The sequence below is a fragment of the Macrobrachium nipponense genome, chromosome 4, assembly GCF_015104395.2.
Source record: "Macrobrachium nipponense isolate FS-2020 chromosome 4, ASM1510439v2, whole genome shotgun sequence".
NCBI lineage: Eukaryota > Metazoa > Arthropoda > Malacostraca > Decapoda > Palaemonidae > Macrobrachium > Macrobrachium nipponense.
In genome coordinates, this window is record NC_061100.1 from 22,055,419 (window position 1) to 22,077,697 (window position 22,279).

Below are 22,279 nucleotides of genomic sequence, written 5' to 3' on the forward strand. Positions count from 1 at the left end.
TTTTTTTTTGCCTCTAGGTGAGCAACAATCACAAGAACTGTGATTGTGCTTGCAGGCTCTCTCTCTCTCCTATCTCATTCTCTCTCGCTCTTCTTCTCTCTCGCTCTCTCTCTTCTCCTCAACAATGACAAGACTGTTGCGTGACTGCGCATGCAGACTCTCTCTCTCTCTCTCTCTCTCTCTCTCTCTCTCTCCTCAACAATCACAAGAACTGCTGCGTGATTTCTCATACGGACTCCTCTCTCTCTCTCTCTCTCTCTCTCTCTCTCTCTCTCTCTCTGAGCGTCATGTAGTACGTATGAACAAGCAATAGATGAACATAGTACTATAACCACATTTAAAGATCTGTTCACATTATATATTGTCCAGAAAAGTACCCAAATGAATCAATAAATAAATCCTTTAATATCACAGTAAAATAAAAGTAAAAACAATAAAATCAGAAGCAGTTTGGTGGCCGGAAACTCAGTGGGTGGCCGGCCAAGTTATCATCACGCTTCCCGGATGTTATCAATGAACCGGTCGTTTCAAAAGAGTTCCTTCAAGCAAAGGCAAAAGGAAGGAAGGAGGAACCGCTTGGTTATACTCCTTCTCCTCTTTTTTTTTCTCTCTTTTTTTTATTACAGGTTTCATAGAGGCTATTTGATTGTGCGTCCGTAGGCCTACGTATATATTTGTTCAGCTGTTATTACACAGTTACTAGGGTATCTAATAAATTTGTGACCAGTAATAATATATATATGAATATATATATATATATATATATATATATATATATATATATATATATAGTATATAATATATTAAAATTCGTAATTATCTTACGCTTATTACAGATTTCTATGTGTGTCTATAGGCCTACGTCACTTTGTTCAGCTGCTATTACACAATTACTTGGGTCTATATATATCTGATAATCTGTAACCAGTAAACTTTTACATATGTATATATAGTTATTATATTATAGATAATTATATATTATATAGTAAAAGTTACACTTAACAAAAGGTGTTCTGAAGGTAAAAAAAAAAAAAATCAAAATACGTTCCCGTCAAGGCGGCCTCTGTGCCCTCTGAGAGAAGAAGAAGAAAGGAAAGAAAATACTGGATGACGGACTAAGGTAATATATATATATTCCTCTGATTTTCCGAAGCGTTCTCGCCAAGGTCAACTTTTCTTTTTTGACATACACCATGGTTTCCCAGAGATGTGTTTAATTATCATAAACGTTAAATATTTAAATCTGGTATTTAAACCAGATTCACGCTTCCAGCTTGACGAGCAGACTTTTTTTTTTTTATACATTTTATTTTTATTTTTATCCATAACGCAAAACCAGTTTTCGCTCATTCTCTCCTTTGTATTTCATTGTGGAAGTGGGGAATCGTAGGACCTCCTTGCCCGCAACACTCCGTTACACGTTGCCATATTGCCATCCTACATTTTTTTATTGCGTCTAACGTACGTTTCATCGCACGTGAACGTACAACACACACACGGGAATGTCGTGGAAATAAGAGCACGGGCGTCTTTTTCGGGTTTCAAAGCGGCGATGGGCGGCGGAAATTAGGACGAAGTTGTTCGTCGGGCGGCGTGTGAAGTGCAAACGGGGGGAACCCCGTGACCAGGTAGTGAGTGGAGTGGAGTGGCTTTTGGTACGGTTGTCAACGAGAACCTTTCTGATGCCTCGATGTCTTCATTCGCTTCTCTCCTCTCCTGCCTTCCTACTCCTACTCCTCCTCCTCCTCCTATACTTCATCCACCCCTCCTTCAACTCTCTCAGCCCCTTAAAATCAGGAGTTCGCTACAGGATGCAAGAGAAAGAAGCAGAAGAAGAAGAAACCTTTTATATATACACTTCTCGGTAAACGTTTGCATGATCGGCTCTTTTACGCAGCCGTTCTCTCTCTCTCTCTCTCTCTCTCTCTCTCTCTCTCTCTCTCTCTCAGAAGTAATCACCGAGTATAGGGCGTTCACTTGAGCTTAGCCATGACTCATTCATTTTCTCAAGTGATGAACGTTAACATCGTAGGTTCGGAACGTTCGTTACGTAGTGGTTTGTTGTGGAGGTGGAGGGTAGTGGGGGGCGGGGGGTTAGCCTTTCATATCTATAGACGCAGTCTATTGGAAGTGAAGTTTTATGCTTCCTGCTCGGTCTGGGGGATATTAAGGAAGGAAGAGAGGGGGAAGGGAGGGAGGGATTTCTCCCCACTCCCTCCTCCTCCTCCTCCTCCCTTTCGGTCTTTGATGGTCAGGCTTGGGAGGGGGGGGAGGTAAGGGGGGAAGGCGGTACAGAGTGCGTGCGCGCGTTTGTTAGCCGCCTTTCACTCCGCCTGTTGGTTCCTCTTCGACGTTTCATTCATTCAGGCGTTTTTGCCTTTCACCGGTGGAGTTCATGCTCTGTACCGGATTACCTGCTGCTCTTGCTCTGCCCTGTTGCTCTGCTGGTGCTCTTCGCTCGGTCTATCAACAGCAGCAGCAGCTGCTCCTGCTGCTGTCGCTTCAGCTGCTGCTGTTTCTTGTGCTGTTCGGCGAATGACTCAGACAAGACTGTAAAGAGTTCCTTGGATTCTCTTCGTCGAGAGAATTCTTGTTCCTTTCGGATTGCAGTATCTTTTTTTTTTTTTTTTTTTTTTTGTTTTTTTTTTTTTTTTTTTTTTGGGGGGGGGGCTATTTTGTGTACCCGATTGGATTCTAACTACACCCTTTTTGAATTCTTTTCAAGCTTGAAAGACATTCTTGAAATCGGTCACCTGTATCAAGTATTCGTTTTCGGGCAGATTTATGTCTAATACTCGTCTACGCCTGGGGAGATTCAGCCGACGACCTTTTAGTCTCACACGTCCGTTAATGGCCGTATTATCCTTGTTTGAGTCTACCCCTGAATTTGCTTATCCCATTTAATCCCTCTTATATCCCCGAATTTAGGGCACTTAACAGTACTGGGGTTCTTTTGGCGTCCCAGATTTTTGGTAGGACCAATCAGTGCGTAGATAGTTTGCATGTTTGCTGGATAGGTTTCTTAGTTCAAAATTATGTGGCTGCATTTATATTTCATGTTTGTTGCCGTAAATTTTGCTTTATCTTCATTAGATAGCTGTGTTATTAATCATGTTCAATACATTTATTTACTGGAGAAGACTTTATATAGTAGAAATTGTTTTACACGTTTTACGACCAGTGGTGCAAGTAGGCCTATGACATTTTAGTCTATTTGCACGTTAGTTTCTGTCTTATTTATTTTTTTGCACACACAAATAACAAAACTATAATCATACATATTTTGTTTATCATTGAGACTCAGACCTGATTCACCCACAGCGAAGGAAAAACCACCCCAAGACGAGTTTCGACGTAGGTTATAGGCGCATGTGTGTTGGTTTTTCCCTCCCTGAGAAAATGGAGACGCTCAAATATGGATGGCTTGGTTCTCCACACACACACATACACACACACATCAATTTCCCGTGCTTTGAAACACCACAATAATATGCCCTCATGTGACTTTAGCCATATCGTAAAACATTATTTCCAACCCTTTGCAAGTCAAATGTCTTACTCGGTCTAGATGGGGGTTGGTGTGATTCATGAGCGCCAAGCACGAACGATACTTTGCTTGTGGATGTCTTTGTTAGTTTTGTGAGAGGAATTTCTTTTTTATTTTTATTTTTGTTACTGTTGCTTGGTGTCTGTTTCTGTAGCTCTTTTAAAGAATATTTATTTATTTATTAGCTAAATAGTTGTGAATGTATAAATTATGATTTGCCTTCGTAATTGTAAATATTTCTGTTCATTTTTTGGAACATTAATTATTTCTGAAATACAGGCATATATTTGCTTCTGGTATTTTTGCATATGCAATATTTAATTTTTTAAGAGGCGAAACTTCTGTTTTGAAGCGTCATTCAATTTTTTTTATATTTACATAATAATTGAAATGGTATCAATTCCTTTTTACAAAAAATAATAAAAAACCTTTATAAAAAATATTTAAAACATTATAAAAACAATGATAGTAGTATTACTTTATTCTCGGTAAAAGTTTTGTAAATAACTAAAATATTACATAGCAGTATCTGTTGCAATGCTTGCAATGCAATATTTAAATAATTTACACCGAAAAGACCTTGAAAATGCATTTAGATAATACGATATTGAAGTTGCTTTTAGAAACTGTTTGTCTAAAATTAAAATACAGTTTTTCATATCAGACGTTAAAACCCTTTTTGTTTTTTTTGTCTGATAGTTAACATTTACACCTTATTTAGGTTAATCAAAAGGTATTCTGCCACTCTACTTGACAATGTAGGCCTATATGCTTGATCGGAATTTGACAAGTGTAGAATTAAATTACGTTAGTCATTTAATCATGAGAGCGTTTCATTATTTATTATTACATCAGTATAGAGCACAAATAGAGAGAGAGAGAGAGAGAGAGAGAGAGAGAGAGAGAGAGAGAGAGCTAGCTCACATTCACACATGTATAATGCATGATGTTGCTTTGATCTCACCCCACCACCTAAAAGGAGGCACCATAATCGACCTTCCTTAACAGGAAATCGCCTTCTGCTGTTGTTGTTTCTCTTGTTGTTGTTCTTCTTCTTGATGTTGTTGGGAGATTCGTTTGATTATATATATATATATATATATATATATATATATATATATATATATATATATATATACTAATTTATTTGGTACAGATGGGTCCTGGACAAGCCATTTTAATAAACGGCTCGCTGCTGCTAAGAAACATATGCTTCACGTAGGCCTATGCTCGCTTGAGCCTACATGGCAATATGCTGTTAGTAATAGCGTGCGCTCCATGTAGGCCTATGCGCACTTGAGCCGACATAGCAATATGTTATTAGTAATAGCGGATGCTTCATGTAGGCCTATGAGCACTTGAACCTACATAGCAATAGGCTGTTAGTAACAGCGCGTGCTTCATGTGGGCCTATGCGCACTTGAGCCTACATAACAATATGTTATTAGTAATAGCGGATGCTTCATGAAGTCCTATGTGCACTTGAGCCTACATAGCAATAAGCTGTTCATGTAGGCCTAAGTGTGCTTGAACCTACATAGCAATATGCTGTTCATGGTGGCCTATGCACGCCTGAGCTTACGTATCAATATGCTGAGCATGCATAGCAATATACTGTTAGTAAATCCACACGCTTCACGTGGGCTTATGCGTACTTGAACCTACACAGCAATATGCTGTTAGAAAGAAAGAAAGAGAGAGAGAGAGAGAGAGAGAGAGAGAGAGACTTGGCGTATATACGCCGCCCCCATCAGCCGGGAAAAGGGCGGGACTCCCTTGTATCTTTCTGGCCCTTTCCAAAGACACAGTGATTTATTGTGTTTGGGGAGGGGAGGGGGGGGGGGGAGAGACTCTTTCCGCCGGTTCCACCACCAGCCAACCAACATCTGCTCTTCCCGAGGAATCCTCTCTCTCTCTCTCTCTCTCTCTCTCTCTCTCTCTCTCTCTCTCTCTCTCTCTCTCTAGGTAATCTAATGCACTTTCTGTTGCGCATACCATAAAAAAAACTTACGTGAATCAGTAACAGAAGCAAACGTACTGAAGATACGTATGTATACATAAATGGTTTAATAAGCTTGGGACAGGTATTGTGCGCGAAGCTGCGCGGTCATGGGAGCACAGAAGAGGGAAGGGAATACCGCATATTTTTATCCCGACGTTGTTGATCGAAGAGTTCGTGATTGTTCATTGTAGTAAATGCTGGCTTGTGTTTCTATTTCAAATACTGCCTTGTCATTATTAAACGCTTCCTTGTACTTTTTAAATGTTTCCATATCCTTTGTTAATGCTTCGTTACACCTTTTAAAAGCTTCCTTATCCCTTTTCAAACGCTTCCATATCACTTTTAAACGCTTCCTTGTCCCTTTTAAACTGCCTTATCCCATTGAAACGCTTCCTTATCCTTTTTTAAACGCTTCCTTATCCTTTTTTAAACGCTTCCATATCCCTTTTAAACGCTTCCTTATCCCTTTTCCATGCTTCCTTATCCTCAAACGCTTCCTTATCCCTTTTTAAACGCTTCCTTATCCTTTTTTAAACGCTTCCATATCCCTTTTAAACGCTTCCTTTTCACTTTTCAATGCTTCCTTATCCCCTTTGAAACGCCTCCATATCCCTTTCAAACGCTTCCTTGCACTTTTTAAACGCTTCATTATCCTTTTCAATGCTTCCTTATCCTTTTTACTAGCTTCCTTGTCCCTTTTAAACTCTTCATTATCCCGTTTCAACCCTTCCTTATCCCTTTTAAAAGCTTCCTTATCCTTCTCTAACGCTTCCTTATCTCTTTTAAACACTTCCTTATCATTTTAAACGCTTCATTATCCCCTTTAAACGCTTCCTTATCCCTTTTCAACGCTTCCTTACAACTTTTTAGACGTTTCCTTATCCCATTTAAACGCTTCCTTATCCCTTTTAAAAGTTTTTTGTATCCCAAATTTTAACCGGCTTTTCCATTTTAAACCCCTTTCCTTTTTAAAAATCCCTTCTTTTTAAAGGCTTCCTTATCCCTTTTAAACGCTCCTTATCCTTTTTAAACGCTTCCTTATCCTTTTTAAAGGCTTCCTTATCCTTTTTAAACGCTTCCTTATCCTTTTTAAAGGCTTCCTTATCCCTTTTAAACGCTTCCTTATCCTTTTTAAAGGCTTCTTATCCCTTTTTGTTTTTAACGCTTTTTAAATCCTTTTTTAAACCGTTCCTTATCCTTTAAACGCTTCCTTATCCTTTTTAAAGGCTTCCTTATCCCTTTTTTTTTTTTTAAACGCTTCCTTATCCTTTTTAAAGGCTTCCTTATTCCGTTTTAAAAAGGCTTCCCTTTAGCTTTTTTAAATTCCTTATCCTTTTTAACGCTCTTATCCCTTTTTACGGCTTCCTTATTCCCTTTTTAAAACGGCTTCTTGATCCTTTTTAAAGAGCTTCCTTTTTAAATTATCCCTTTTAAAAAACGCTTCCTTATCCTTTTTAAAGGCTTCCTTATCCTTTTTAAAAAGGCTTCCTTAATCCTTTTTAAAGCTTTCCTTATCCCTTTTTAAAAAAAAAAAAACCAAAAAAAATAAAAACTTTTTAAAGGCTTCCTTATCCTTTTTAAAGGCTTCCTTATCCCCTTGTAAACGCTTCCTGGTCCCTTTAAACTGCCTTATACCTTGAAAACGTTTCCTCATTCCTTTCAAACGCTCCACTGTCCTTCTGAAAACGCTTCCTTATCCTCTATAAGCCGCGTGCATTCGCTATTCGCTCAGCCTCGCAGTGCAACATCGTCGCTCTGCCGAACCATCTGCCACTTCTTAGTCAATTGACAGACTTTTGTTGTCTTGCAATTGTTTCTAGAGCGGATCTTGATTGCATGTGGATTAGCAGAGACCAGGTTTCACCGACTGTCGATGCAGATGGATAGAAGCAGAAGGTCGGGAGAGGGGGGGGGAGGGGTGAAAGTTATCCTTTTTCATATTGTTTTGCTTTGTTTTGCGTTAAAAGCCCCATTGTATTAGTTATAATGTTAATCTCACTGCCCCGGGTAACAATTCCGGTATAATATGGAGCAGTTTGAAAGACGTGAGTTTGACAACGAGAGAGAGAGAGAGAGAGAGAGAGAGAGAGAGAGAGAGAGAGAGAGAGAGAGAGAAGGGGGGGGTTCTTATATATTTCCTGTTACATTACATAAAATAAATATACATAAATTATCCAGCATGACTTTTCAACAAGCTCGCCTTTTCACACACAAAGAGAGAGAGAGAGAGAGAGAGAGAGAGAGAGAGAGAGAGAGAGAGAGAGAGAGAGAGAGAGAGTCTATCTACCTGTCGATTGAGACCAAACAAATCATAAAAAAAGATAACAAGCAGGTCACAATAAGAGTGGCAAAACACCTCCATTCTCTAAGTCGAAGCTCCCCAAGCCATATTCGACTTCCTATACAAAATATAGTACCAGGATCAAGGCAGGGAATTGGGCTGGAAGCAGGTCCCGGCAATTAAAAGCCAGTCATTACAAGGCCTCCTTTTGCAAGTTAGGTTCCACAAGGTAGTATAGTAGTATCGCCAGAGATGGGGGGGGGGGGGTTGCTTACTTGCAGGGCCATTTAAGGCTTTTGCACCTGCTGCTGCTGTTCCTCTCTCTCTCTCTCTCTCTCTCTCTCTCTCTCTCTCTCTCTCTCTCTCATACACGCATACGCATACACAAAACATACACGCAAGCACTTAATAGCATAAGGACCCCTCTCTCTCTCTCTCTCTCTCTCTCTCTCTCTCTCTCTCTCTCTCTCTCTCTCTCTCTCTCATACACACACACACACACTAACAAACATCAGATGACAATTGTATGATATAGTTCAAACTATCAGTCAAGATGTGAGCAGATGTTGATTTAAAACTGGTGTTAATAAAAAAAATAAATAAATAAACAAATAAAAAATAGGTGGCAAACATTTGTGTATTTAACTGGCTGTACAAAATCATATGTCAACAACACGATGACGGTCAGTGAATGATTCTGATGGTAAGACTCTTTTCTGTGACTTTTCGTAATTTCTGTTGTACTGAGTTCAGTTTTAATACTGGATTTTTTTTCCTTTAAATTTTCTATTGAATGAATAATATATATATATATAACATACATACATACATATATATATTATATATATATATATATATATCATATATACATTTTATATTCATTCCATTAAATTGACCAAAATTTTTTTTTTTAATTTTTGTTATACCTGATTATATACATGAATTTTCTAAATAATTCTTTAATGAATGAATATTGAAATTTTATATATATATATATATATATATATATATATATATATATATATATATATATATATAAATTCATACTCATTCATTAAAAAATCAGTATTAAAACTGAATCCGGTACAACAAAAATTGCAAAAACAATCATACAGAAGAATTTCTAAACACTAAGTATTTATCACCATGTCCAGAAAAAAATATATAAGTATTCAAATAACAAGCAAAACCGCCATCACCTGTCTGAATAAAAACGAATCAACCCATGTACCATATACAATTTTCTTTACTTTCATGTTGCTGTCTATCTCTGATGGATCCTAGCTAACCTAACACACGTTTATATATATAATGTGTGTGTGTGTGTGTGTGTGTGTGTGTTAGGAGGCTGTCTAGGCCCAAAAGAATAATAGACCTCTGGGTAACAACGCCACAGGTCAGATATGGTTGGGAATTTGCCCATCTATTTTCCCCCCATCTCCTCGGCTGCCCATTATTCGTTACTTTGACTTTAGCCGCATGGGCAAATCTCTCTCTCTCTCTCTCTCTCTCTCTCTCTCTCTCTCTCTGTGGATAGGCCAACATGTTGCGAAGTCAATTTGGATAACGTATGGAGATTTGTTTTTTTTTGTAATGTGAGGGATGTGCAAGATATCACCCCCCCACCCCCCCCACCTCTCTCTCTCTCTCTCTCTCTCTCTCTCTCTCTGTGATCTATAATTTTAAATTCAAGTTATCCCTGTTCTCAAAATCCTTTGGTCGGTAGTCTGTTTTCTGTTTTGCCACTACTTGAGTCGAATTCTCTCTCTCTCTCTCTCTCTCTCTCTCTCTCTCTCTCTCTCTCTCTCTCTCTCTCTCTCTCTCAAATCTATAATTTTAAATTCAACCTATCCTTGTTTATTAAAATATCTATAATTTTAAATTCAACCCATCCCTGTTTTCAGAATCCTCTGGCCTCTCTCTCTCTCTCTCTCTCTCTCTCTTCCTCAAAAAGGTCGTCTTGGTTACCCCATCCTTAAAAAAAAAAAAAAAAAAAAAGAGGGTGTAGTGTAGTAATGCTCTTCAACTGCGAACCGTTTGGCTGGCCGCATATTTCTGTAGATAAAAGGAACACGAACCCTCTTAATTAAGACGTAATCCAGGTAACATCTCCACTACCGTATATATTTTTGGTCGTGTCTTTGTATCTCGTTACAGTGGGCCTTCTGGTTTTTTTTTTTTTTTTTTTTTTGTTTTTTTTTTTTTTTTTTTTTTTTTTTTTTTTTTTTTTTTTTTTTTTTTTTTTTTTTTTTTTTTTTTTTTTTTTTTTTTTTTTGTGGGGGGGGGGTAGGTAGGAGGATGAGGGACGAAGGTGTAGGAATGTATAAGTATGGTGTATGTATGTTATTTGTATATCGATATATGTATATGTATATAATTTATTTATTTGTACAGGCATATATACACATAACCCTACATGCTTACATACACACATACATACAAATAAATAAAATAAAGTATTGCTCGTCCCATACCTGCAATACTTTGCAATCTCGTTTCATTCAATTCTGTTTTTGCTATGCAACACACACACACACACACACACACACACACACACCACATATACATATATATATATATATATATATATATATATATTATATATATATATACACGAATATGCAGGATAAAGAATCGATGACTTTGTTTGCTTAGAGTGACGAATACATAACTTTTTCTGTGAGAAATAAGATAAAGATGGTAAAAAAAACCATACGGCAAATAAATACGCTCTCCAGCCGTTGACCGCTGACTCTACATAAATTTAACAAATCAATTAATCCTGCCTTGTGTATTGTGTTTACTGTCGATGCTGTTTATTGTCTGTTTGGTGTATTTACAGCTTCATTCCTCTGTTGTTTATCTCCTTATATGCAGATATGGATCTGCTTGCCTTATATATATATATACTATGTAAGCATTCTGAGTTTTGTTTCTTTGTTTATCGTCTTTTCCTCATCTCCTTAGTTATCGGTTCTTTTCTATTCATTTTTAGTATTTGCTCTTGTATGCCTTTGTTTCCCTTGTGGCCTTTTTGTTGTCTGCACTTCTTTGTCTAGTCTTGTTTCTTTGTATTTCTTGTCTGTTATTTTCAATATTTCTTTGTTTGTCTTCCTTGTCTGTTTTTCAGTATTTCTTTGTTTGTCTTCCTTCTCTGTTCTTCATATTTGTTTGTCTTACTTGTCTGTTTTTCAGTATTTCTTTGTTTGTCTTCCTTGCCTGTTTTTCAATATTTGTTTTTTTTATTCCTTGTCTATTTTTCAGTATATCTTCGTTTGTATTCCTTGCCTGTTTTTCAATATTTCTTTGTTTTCTTGCCTGTTTTCCAATATTTGTTTCTATTTCCTGCCTTATTTTTCAAGCTTTTCATCCGTGTTTATATTCTGATAACATCGCCTGTCCACGTTCTTCTAATCTATTATAGCTCTGTCATCTGCCAATATCCCTCGAACAAGCACAGAAAGACAGACAGAAAGAACAGACAGAGCACAGACGCACAAAAATCCCATTGCCCCGTGGAAGGAAGACCACAATAATTGCTTCCCTCGCCCCCTAATCTGTCTCCTACACCCTGCCCCCTCCCCCTCCTCTCCTTGAGGAGGAGGAGGAGGAGGAGGAGGGCGGCTCTGAGAGTAAGTAAGTCATCAAAAAGGAGTTGGCTAGCAAGAGTCAGAAGGTAACCAGTTTTTGTCGATAATTTAATAACAGTGTTAATAGTAGGTGGATGTTGAAGGCAGGCCCCCTTGGCGAGCTTTACGCTGGACCACCCAACGAGAGAGAGAGAGAGAGAGAGAGAGAGAGAGAGAGAGAGAGAGAGAGAGAGAGAGAATTTGACTCAAGTATAGTTAACTCAATGGCAAAGCAGGGGAAGACAGACAGACAGACAGACAGTTCGTGTTTATTCCTCTCTCTCTCTCTCTCTCTCTCGGAAGCTACGTGAATGCATGCTACCTGAAAGCACTCGCATGCATGCACGCATGCACGCAGGAAACTGTAAGGAAACGAGAGAGAGAGAGAGAGAGAATGTTGGCCTCTATATACATTCAATGCAAGAACAAACTAAAAATTATGATACAGGTGTCGCAAATGCATTATTTGTTTTAAGACGAGGAGGAACTTGTGGCTGACCTTTCACCATTTTCTTTGTTTTTCTTTTTTATTTTATTTATTTTATTTATTTATTTGCTTTTTTTAAAGCTTCCGGGAAGAAAATATTTACCCTTTTTTATTTTTCGGTATTATCTCTCTCTCTCTCTCTCTCTCTCTCTCTCTCTCTCTCTCTCTCTCTCTCTCTCTCTCTTTCCAAGTCAAAACTAACTGCGAGTGTTTTCCTTTACTAAACAAGAGCCTGTGTTAGTATGGCAACCTCAACCTACTTATGAAATAACTATTTATATATATATTTTTATTAATTTGATTATTAAGAAATGTTATTTTTATTACTAGACAAGATCCCGTGCCATTTTTGAACCTATTTTTAATAAATGCCTTTTGGACTAGAAAATTTACCGTAGAAAGTTTCATCAATTTCATCAAATAATTTTCATATTTACTTCTTGTTTTCGAAAGCCGACTTCTTGTATTCGAAAGCCGAAATCATATAATGTTTCATAGAATATTGTTTTAACATTTACTTTCTGTGTTCGAAAACTGAAACCCATTTTTAATATTTACCTTTTATACTCGAAAATTTACCATAGAAAGTTTCTTCAAGTTCATCAAATAATTTTTATATTTACTTTTTGTTTTCGAAAACCGAAATCATCAAAGTTTCATGGAATATTTTTTTTTTAATATTTTTTACTTTCTATGTTCGAAAACGGACTTCAGAAAGTTACATAAAACATTTTTTAACATTCACTTTCTGCATTCGAAAACTGACCTCACAGTTTCATAAAATATTCAAAAACTGACCTCAGAAAATTTCACAAAATATTTTTTTTAATATCTACTTTCTGTATTCGAAAACTGAGTTCGGAAAGTTCCATAAAATAATCTCGCTACCCTCTGCATTCGAAAACAAAACTCATCAAAGTTTGGAACGAACACGAGACCCAGCGGGGGGGGGGGGAGGGGGGGGGGGGGGGGGGGGGGGGGGGGGGGGGGGGGGGGAGGGCTGGGGGGGGGGGGGGGGGGGGGGGAGGGAGGGAGCATTTGTGCCCGCTTACTACAAACTTTGGTATGTGCTGATGACGTACAACTGGTCTGTTTACTTACTGAACTTACAAGATTACACCCCTCGCTCGTAAAGTGAGCCAGATTGCTTGACTGGAAAGTATTTTTTATTTTTTTTTTATCCTTGTTTTACTTGTTTTATTTTTTTTTTATCTTAGTTTGTCATTCATTCATTCTGTACTAGTTTCTGACGTTTATTCGTTTTTTTTATGATTTCTTTTATTCATATATTATTATTCATTTATTATTTTTGTTCTTTGATCAATTTCATTTCACGAAATCTCTCTCTCTCTCTCTCTCTCTCTCTCTCTCTCTCTCTCTCTCTCTCTCTCTCTCCTCTCTTCAGGTCTTGACTCAATGAACGAACGTCAAACGATGGTGAATATTGCTTTTAAGTCACGATTTGAAAATAAACAAGTAAATAAATATATATATATATATATATATATATATATATATATATATATATATATATATATATATATATATATATATATTATAGACGAACTAAATAGTGTGGAAAAAAGCAAAGAAAAAAATTCTCACACATAAGCTAAAAATCACAGCTGTCAGTGATACTGAGCTCATTTGGAATGGTGACCACTCGTCGGAAATGCCGAACATTATGGACGAAACAAACACCCTGAATATCCCTGGGTCCTGGGTACGGGTAGACTAGCTACCTCATCCCATAAAATATATGGGTGATTTTGGTGTGTGTTTACAAGTTTTCCGGCTATTATTATTATTATTATTATTATTATTATTATTATTATTATTATTATTATTATTATAGTTGTTGCTTATAACCGACACTTATGTTAAAATTTCTATCATCGTCTTTAGCTATTATTTAAAAGTTTTCTTGCTACACTACTATACTACTATATATTATTATTATTATTATTATTATTATTATTATTATTATTATTATTATTATTATTATTATTATTATTATTATTATCATTATCATCGGTGCTACAGTCTTTTATTATCAAAACTTTCATTACAAGACTAACATATTTCCACACGACAGGAAACGTGCGCCCAAACACTACGTGGCAGGTCCCACCTGTTTTGCCTAGATGGGCTGTGATGATAGCTTTCATGGGCGTCTCGAGAGAGAGAGAGAAGAGAGAGAGAGAGAGAGAGAGAGAGAGAGAGAGAGAGAGAGAGAGAATGATATTATCCTTCGTGCTTTAGAATTTTTTTTTTTTTTTTTTTTTAATTTATTTTTTTTTTTTTTTTTTCTTTATTTTCTTTTTCTAGCGCTAAACTTGATGCATTAGAATTCGCGAGTAGAGCTTCTTGGAGCGTGATGTCATCGGCTGAAGGGAAAGAAAATCAAAGCCTAGATGTCACGTACGAATGCCTCTCTCTCTCTCTCTCATCTCCAGCTCTCTCTCTCTCTCTCTCTCATCTCTCTGTATATATATATATATATATATATATATATATATATATATATATATATATATATAAAAATCATAATCTAACTCAGGCAGGAGTATGTGAGAGAGAGAGAGAGAGAGAGAGAGAGAGAGAGAGAGAGAGAGAGATAAGCAGCTCTATGCACGCAGAAGATTTTCAATAATATCTAGGCGTCATGAAGATTACTATTATTATTATTATTATTATTATTATTATTTCTATTTTTCTTATTACCGACTTAGACTTCCAGAGAGGCCTGTTTCGCCCCCCCCCCCCCCATCACACCCCCCCTTCCCCCCAAAAAACCCCCCCCCAAAAAAAAAAGAAAAAAAAAACGAGCTCAGATGTGACTTAAACAATCTCTTCTTGCCACCTAATATGGGCGTCAATTGCTGCCTGCTCTGACTCTCTCTCTCTCTCTCTCTCTCTCTCTCTCTCTCTCTCTCTCTCTCTCTCTCTCTCTCTGCTAATGAATATGTAACCTGACATGTAGATCCAGGCATATTTGTTATCTCTGCTGCCTCTGTCATCCACCTGACCAAGTTAAGCAACGTTGAGTCTGGTCAGTGCTTGGAAGGGTGATCCAGAAAGAAATGTTTGAATACTATATATATATATATATATATATATATATATATATATATATATAAATTCTGTAAGTTGAGACCTCCCCTTTCCAATACCTCTTGCACTCCATCTATCCAAGTGTGTCCAAGAGAGAAGAGATTTAGGCATAAGGCCCAATTACCTGTGCAATATGAATTGTGCAAATGTTGACTGAATAGCCATTGCAAACATTCATTTGAAACTCAAACTATTTATTTTTTTTAAATCTTGAAGCCAGATGAATTCAGTTACGTTTCAGTAACTGGAGCATTGAATCTTTTAAATATATGAGAGAGAGAGAGAGAGAGAGAGAGAGAGAGAGAGACACTGTTCCTCTGCACTTTTTTTTATTATGTTACAAAACTTGAAAATGCGGGTCTGTTGACATTTAGACCTCTCTCTCTTCCTCTTCTCTCTCTCTCTCTCTCTCTCTCTCTCTCTCTCTCTCTCTCTCTCTCTCTCTCATAGACTTCCTAGCAAGTGCAGGTGCCTGCTTCAAATCAGCCTCAATTTTTGAGAGGAATAAGTTAAAGTAAACCTTAGTCTAACCAGACCACTGAGCTGACAAACGGCCCTCCTAGGGCTAGGCCTAAGGATTAAAAAACATTTTTACGTGGCTAGGAACCAGTTGGTTACTTAGCAACGGGATCTCCTACAGCTTACTGTGGGATCCGAACGACATCGAGAAATAGATTCCTGATGTGGACCCCTGGACTCTGCCAAACCAGCAGAGACAGAGCGGGGGAAATGAATCGTCGACTCCAGGAAGGTTGGTCAGTGGATAGAAGAGGTACAGCTATGTTAGTAGGGACGAAGAAGGGGGGAGGGGGAGGTTTATGGGTGGGAGGAGGTGGGGGGAATCAGGAGGGAGGAGGTGGTAGGAGGTGTGCTAAAGAGGCCACTGGGCAGGCAGGAACGGCCCAAACGGGCCTTCAGCTGCAAAGTAATTAGACTTATAATTGGTTGACCAAACATGGCTCCCTTGGTCATATGGAGACTTCGCCGTCGAAAGAATATAATATAATAATAAGCAAAAAAAGTCAAAGCGGAAGATTATATGAAAAAAGGGAAGTGGGAATAAAAAAAAAAAGGTCGACGAAAATAAGAAAAACTTTTGAGATGTTTTGACCCTCGTCTCCTCTTCTTCCACTCTAGAAAACGATAGGCATTGTCTTTTATAAGCCTTTATTTATCTATTTATTCATTTTGCACAGTCCCTCTCTCTCTCTCTCTCTCTCTCTCTCTCTCTCTCTCTCTCTCTCTCTCTCTCTATATATATATATCTATATATATATATATATATATATATATATATATATATATATATATATATATATATAGGTATATATATCATAAAACAAGCACAGAGGAAAATAACATAAAAAGGGTCGTTAATCCTGAATGATTTAAGCCTTATTGCTAAGCCATTCGCAGAGAGCTGACACTCAATATTGAAATTTAAATTACATAATGCTAGCAGGGCACCCATGGAACATCCAGACGACTGGAAACCAGACTATTTCACACCTGGCGGGCTGGACGGCCGTCACTCATTCATTAGTGATAGGTCAACGTTCATAATTATTTTCTTTAGACATAAAAATGTAAACGATTCATATACGGTGTTAATTGGTGTTCTAATTCTTAACTAAACCTTTCATTTATAACTTGATTCATGGATATTTCTTTCCGGTGAGTTATCAGGATAAAGTACGCTTTCTGCCTCTGCCCAGGTGATTGTGTGATTGTTTTCATTAACATGTAGGAAAATTCCAGTTTTCACCTGTGCATACCTGATATATATATATATATATCATATATATATATATATATATATATATAACCATCTCCTTCTATATATTATATAATATATTAATACTGCTCGATTCATAAGCTTTGACACTTAGTTTCTTCCAGTTTAACCAGTATAAAAGATACCATCAGTAGATTTATTTGTTCGTAAATGCTACATTAACCCCAAAAGTCTTAAGAAGCAGATGGGGAATATCTCTAAAAATATCATATGGCAAGAAAACGTTTTTTTAGCATAAATAAAAAAAGTATTTTTTGTCGTTTTAAGGCATTTTCTAATACAGAGTCCATACATTCCAATTCGATGCCTATATTCCTAATCATATCTCTCTCTCTCTCTCTCTCTCTCTCTCTCTCTCTCTCTCTCTCTCTCTCTCTCTCTCTCTCTCTCTCTCTCTCAACGCATTACGGCGAAGAACTGATTTCACTAAGAAACAAACAAGTCTTACCAATGATCATCAGTTCCCTAAGATTTCGTATAAATATCTTTTACACTTGAAGAGGAAACGTAGTTTTACGCAAACGAAGATCCACACATCATTCTATTTGGCAGAACAGATAAGATCTCTTAGCTCATATTCACGTCCGGGGAAATTAATGCCTCTCTCTCTCTCTCTCTCTCTCTCTCTCTCTCTCTCTCTCTCTCTCTCTCTTGTTTTTTTTAATCCATCGGGAAAACTGGGCACTGACGCGGAAGTTGGCATCGATGGCATAAACATCTTCTGGTTCCACAAGTCAGGTCTGCGTCTTGTTTGTGAGAGAGAGAGAGAGAGAGAGACTCTGTACGTTTGCGAATGAGTTAACTGATGGAGAGGGAGAGAGTGAGAGAGAACGCATGTGATCGGGTTGACTGAAAGAGTGTGTGCGTACGCATGAGAGAGAGAGAGAGAGAGAGAGAGAGAGAGAGAGAGAGAGAGAGAGAATGAATGCGCACGAGTTAACTGAGAGAGGGAGAGAGAAAGACTCTGTACGTATGCGAATGAGTTGATTGATGGAGAGAGAGAGAGAAAGCGTGTGAGTATGTGAGTGAGTGTGACTATCGAATCCATTAGCCACCCACGACGCCTCCCCCAGAGAGAGACCACCCACCCGGTCAACTCGTCATTGATTCGACCTTTTATATATCTTGACCTGACCTCTTGTGACGGACTCTTCCAGCGCCTTTGATGGCCTGAGTGTGTGTTTGTGTTTGTGTGTGTGTATCCCGTCCAGGACGAGTCTAATTGGCTATCTGTTCAGTTCGATGATTGTGCTGGAAAAGAAGGAGGCCTTAGCCGGGGAAAGATATGGACTCCGTCTAATTGGCTGTCGGGCGAGAGTTATGAGGTCTCGTGTTCGGGGTGATTGGTTTCCAGCGATAGATAAATAAATAAATAAATAAATAAATAAAATGTTATATGCAAACAGCATATATTTATATATAATATATATATATATATATATATATATATATATATATATATATATATATATATATATATATATATATATATATATATGAAAATATATTGATTCCGAGATAGTGCGAATTGGATATTAGAGGACATTTATAGCTTAATGCATGTGTGTGTGTGTATGTATATATATATATATAATAATATATATATGTATATGTATATATATAATATACTAATCAATGCAGCATAAACAGTTATAAATCTCTACCTCACTTGTGGATCGACTCCCAGGGATATATATATATATATATATATATATATATATTATATATATATATATATATATATATATATATAATATCAATGCAGCATAAAAGGTTATAAATCTCTACCACACATGTGAATCGATCCTAGGACTTCAGATCCCCGATGGTCACGAAAGAATGAGGAATTGGAAGCTAAAAGCACTGAAGCCCATACCCAGAGCATTAGCAATCGTCACGTGACTGAGAGGACCCATGTTTTTGGGCGAGGGAGAGGCTCAGAACAGAAAGCATCGGTGCTGTTGGAATAGGGGAGTACAGGGGATTCAATTTTGCGCTCAGATCATGAGCACCAATGGTCGAGGGCAACGATTAATTCGTTCATTTGTAGTCGATAGTACAACGATGTTTTTGACGTGTTAAGGGGTCTGGTTATCATTATCTTCGTTCGGATGGGAGTTAATATGGAAATAGAAAATTATAAAGATTAAGTGGAACTAGTTAGAAAATGAATGGTTAAATGGAAGTAGTTATAAAAATAATTACACTATAGTTAAATAACGCTAGAAAATTATTGAGATCCTCTCAGTCAAAATCTGACATCCTTTGATATGTGTCCTAACGAGAGAGTTGTTAACGATGTCTGCACGGGTATCGTTAATGACGCTGTAATAGCAACCACACTGAATAACGCCATTTCTTCTTTCCCAGCCTGTCTGAGAGAATCGCTGCATTATTAAACACGACGGTAGAAAATTTCATTTGTGCCGATTAGGTTACTAACCCTGTGATTCTCCTAATGGAAATTTAATATCTTTTGAAATATGGCCTGCCGATATTTAATAACAGTTATTACACCTGTAGCATTAAAAACGCTTTAATAAGGAGATTGTCCCCCTTGGGGGGTTAGTGCCGTCAATGCACCTCATGCGGTGCACTGTAGGCATTACTCAAGGTTCTTCGCAGCGTGCCTTCGGCACCTAGCTGCAAGTATTCTCATACCTTTTACTGTACATCCTTTCATATTCTCTATCTTCCATCTTACTTTCCACCGTCTCCCAACAATTGCTTTGAGGTTTTCCTCCTATTACACCTTTCAAACCTTTCTACTGTCAATTTTCGTTTCAGCGCTGAATGACCTCACAGGTCCCAGCGCTTGACCTCTGCTTTAAATTCTATGCGCAATTGAATGCAACGCCAAGAAGATCTAAAAATTAACCCTTTTTCTCTCCTTCCCAACCAGAGGGTGGTCGTCTGGAGCAAGAACTGGCGTACGTGGAGAAGACGCTGGGCGCAGGATACGGCACCACCAAACAGATCCTCATCCTCACGCCGAAGGATCCCGGCGCCAACGTCCTGCATCCCAAGTCCCTCCTTGCTCACGCTGCCGTCCTCAAAGCCGCAACCTCCGTTAAGATAGAAATGTATGAATTGTAAGTATATATATATGTATTATGTTCCTCCTCCTCCTTCGTCAGGTGGTTCTCGTACTACACGGATTTGAACTATATGTCTTAAACAAACACAAGTTGGATATTTGTCACACACATGTTGCAAACATGTTGCAAAGAAGTCGACTACCTCAATTGCAGTTTGGCTATTTATCATAGATATGTTACAAACATGTTGCAAACAAGTCGACGACCTCGATTCCAGGTTGGCTACTTATCACAGACATGTCACAAATGTTGCGAACATGTTGCAAACAAGTCAACGACCTCAATTCCAGGTTCGCTACTTATCACAGACATGTTGCAAACAAGTCGACAACCTCAATTCCAGGTTGGCTACTTATCACAGACATGTCACAAATATTGCGAACATGTTGCAAACAAGTCGACGACCTCAATTCCAGGTTCGCTACTTATCACAGACATGTTGCAAACAAGTCGACAACCTCAATTCCAGGTTGGCTACTTATCACAGACATGTCACAAACATGTGGACGACCTCAATTCCAGGTTGGCTACTTATCACAGACATGTTACAAACAGATTAAAAACAAGTGGACGACCGCCATTCCCCGTCTGCAAAATATAAAGTACAGGTCACAAATAGATTTAAAACAAGTTTACAGATGCGGTAAAGTATGTCTTAAACAAACACAAGTTGGAAACCTGTCACGTTCTTGTTTTCATTTGATTCGTTTTTATAGAAAGACCGCAGAAGAAAAAATTAAATGTACGCCAGAGGACGCGAAGCCTTTTAACTGAACCATGGCAAACAAATTCCGTAGAGTTCTGCGTCTCGTTTTTCTTTGTTACTGAGCAAAGTAAAGTAACTTGATTTCCAATTGCCATAAATCATACTTGTGTCGAAAACCTCTTTTTTATACATTGAAAATTTAATAATGGTCATTATATACATAATAATCAGTCCAAAATCTGTATTCATGTTGTATAACACTGGTGATACCGGACGCATTATGGTGACTGCCTTGAAACCGAAAAATTCAATGTCTAGTAGTTTGCTGAACTAAATTCGTTCTTCAGAGTCAGACTCCACTCTTTTCAATTTACCTGTTCGCGTTTCTTTTCTTATCTTTTGCTATTTTCTTTTCTATGTCACTGCCTTTAAATAGAGTTAAATATATCTTGTGTAGCTATGTTTACACGGAATAAATATATATATATATATATATATATATATATATATATATATATATATATATATATATATACACACCAGCACCTCGCCTAATAAAATAATGTATTCAGCACGGAACAATTTACTGGAAACATCACCCATCATTAAAGCAAGAGATTTAATTACCAGATTATTCCCTTGAGCTTCCAATTATATATATATATATATATATATATATATATATATATATATATATATATATATATATAAAGCGAAAGCGTCTGAATACAAGTAAAGAAAATGAATGGGGAACTCCCAACTTAGAAGAAAGAAGGCAGGAGGCGCCTCTCTCTCTCTCTCTCTCTCTCTCTCTCTCTCTCTCTCTCTCTCTCTCTCTCTCTCTCTCTCTCTCTCAGTGGGTGGTCCGATTCGTGTGCGAAAGGGGACTGCGTAAGACGACTTTCTTGTGTCCTGTCTTCATATTTTCCTTTTATCCGCTGTTAATTGACGACTTGTGGAGAGAGAGAGAGAGGAGCACCTGAAAGTTATTGGAGAACGCCTTCCCCCTCACCTTAATCTCCCTACCAAACCTCTCTCTCTCTCTCTCTCTCTCTCTCTCTCTCTCTCTCTCTCTCTCTCTCTCTCTCTCTCTCTGCTTTATTTCAGTAGTGAAAAAAAGAAGAAAACATCAGTAGAGAATCAGGCACCAGAGTCCCATCTGACTATTTTGAAAATCGAGCGATTGCGTCATCCCCAAGAACATTCATCGGGAGAATCAAGATTGATGACTGATGACGTCACGCTGAAAAAAAAATAATGACGTCAATAGGACACCGTGACGTCATCTTTGAAAACAAAGTGCTGTAGCTATAGATCACAAGCAAGTACTTGAGGAGTAGACCTTTCAGGAAACAAAGTAATCTCACACTGTTTCGTTAATAAAAGGAGAGGAGAGAGAGAGAGAGAGAGAGAGAGAGAGAGAGAGAGAGAGAGAGAGACCCGATCTTTACTGCCTCAATGTGTCATTAAGGATTTTACGCCTGTGATAGATGTGCCAAAGCTTTTTGTCACTTGTTGCTCACCTAATTTCTCTCTCTCTCTCTCTCTCTCTCTCTCTCTCTCTCTCTCTCTCTCTCTCTTCGAGAAGAGCAGGAGACAGCGTAACAATCACCAGACTAT

General features: G+C 37.7%; 1 protein-coding gene across 1 annotated transcript in view; it reads left to right on the top strand.

Moving 5' to 3' along the window:
• Nucleotides 1-22,279, top strand: part of LOC135210768 (protein patched-like) — a gene marked incomplete in the record, with an annotated part of 76,973 nt that overhangs the window by 21,088 nt on the left and 33,606 nt on the right. The window contains 1 exon segment of the mRNA XM_064243618.1: nt 19,758-19,947. Within this exon segment, the coding sequence (XP_064099688.1) occupies nt 19,758-19,947 (190 nt within the window).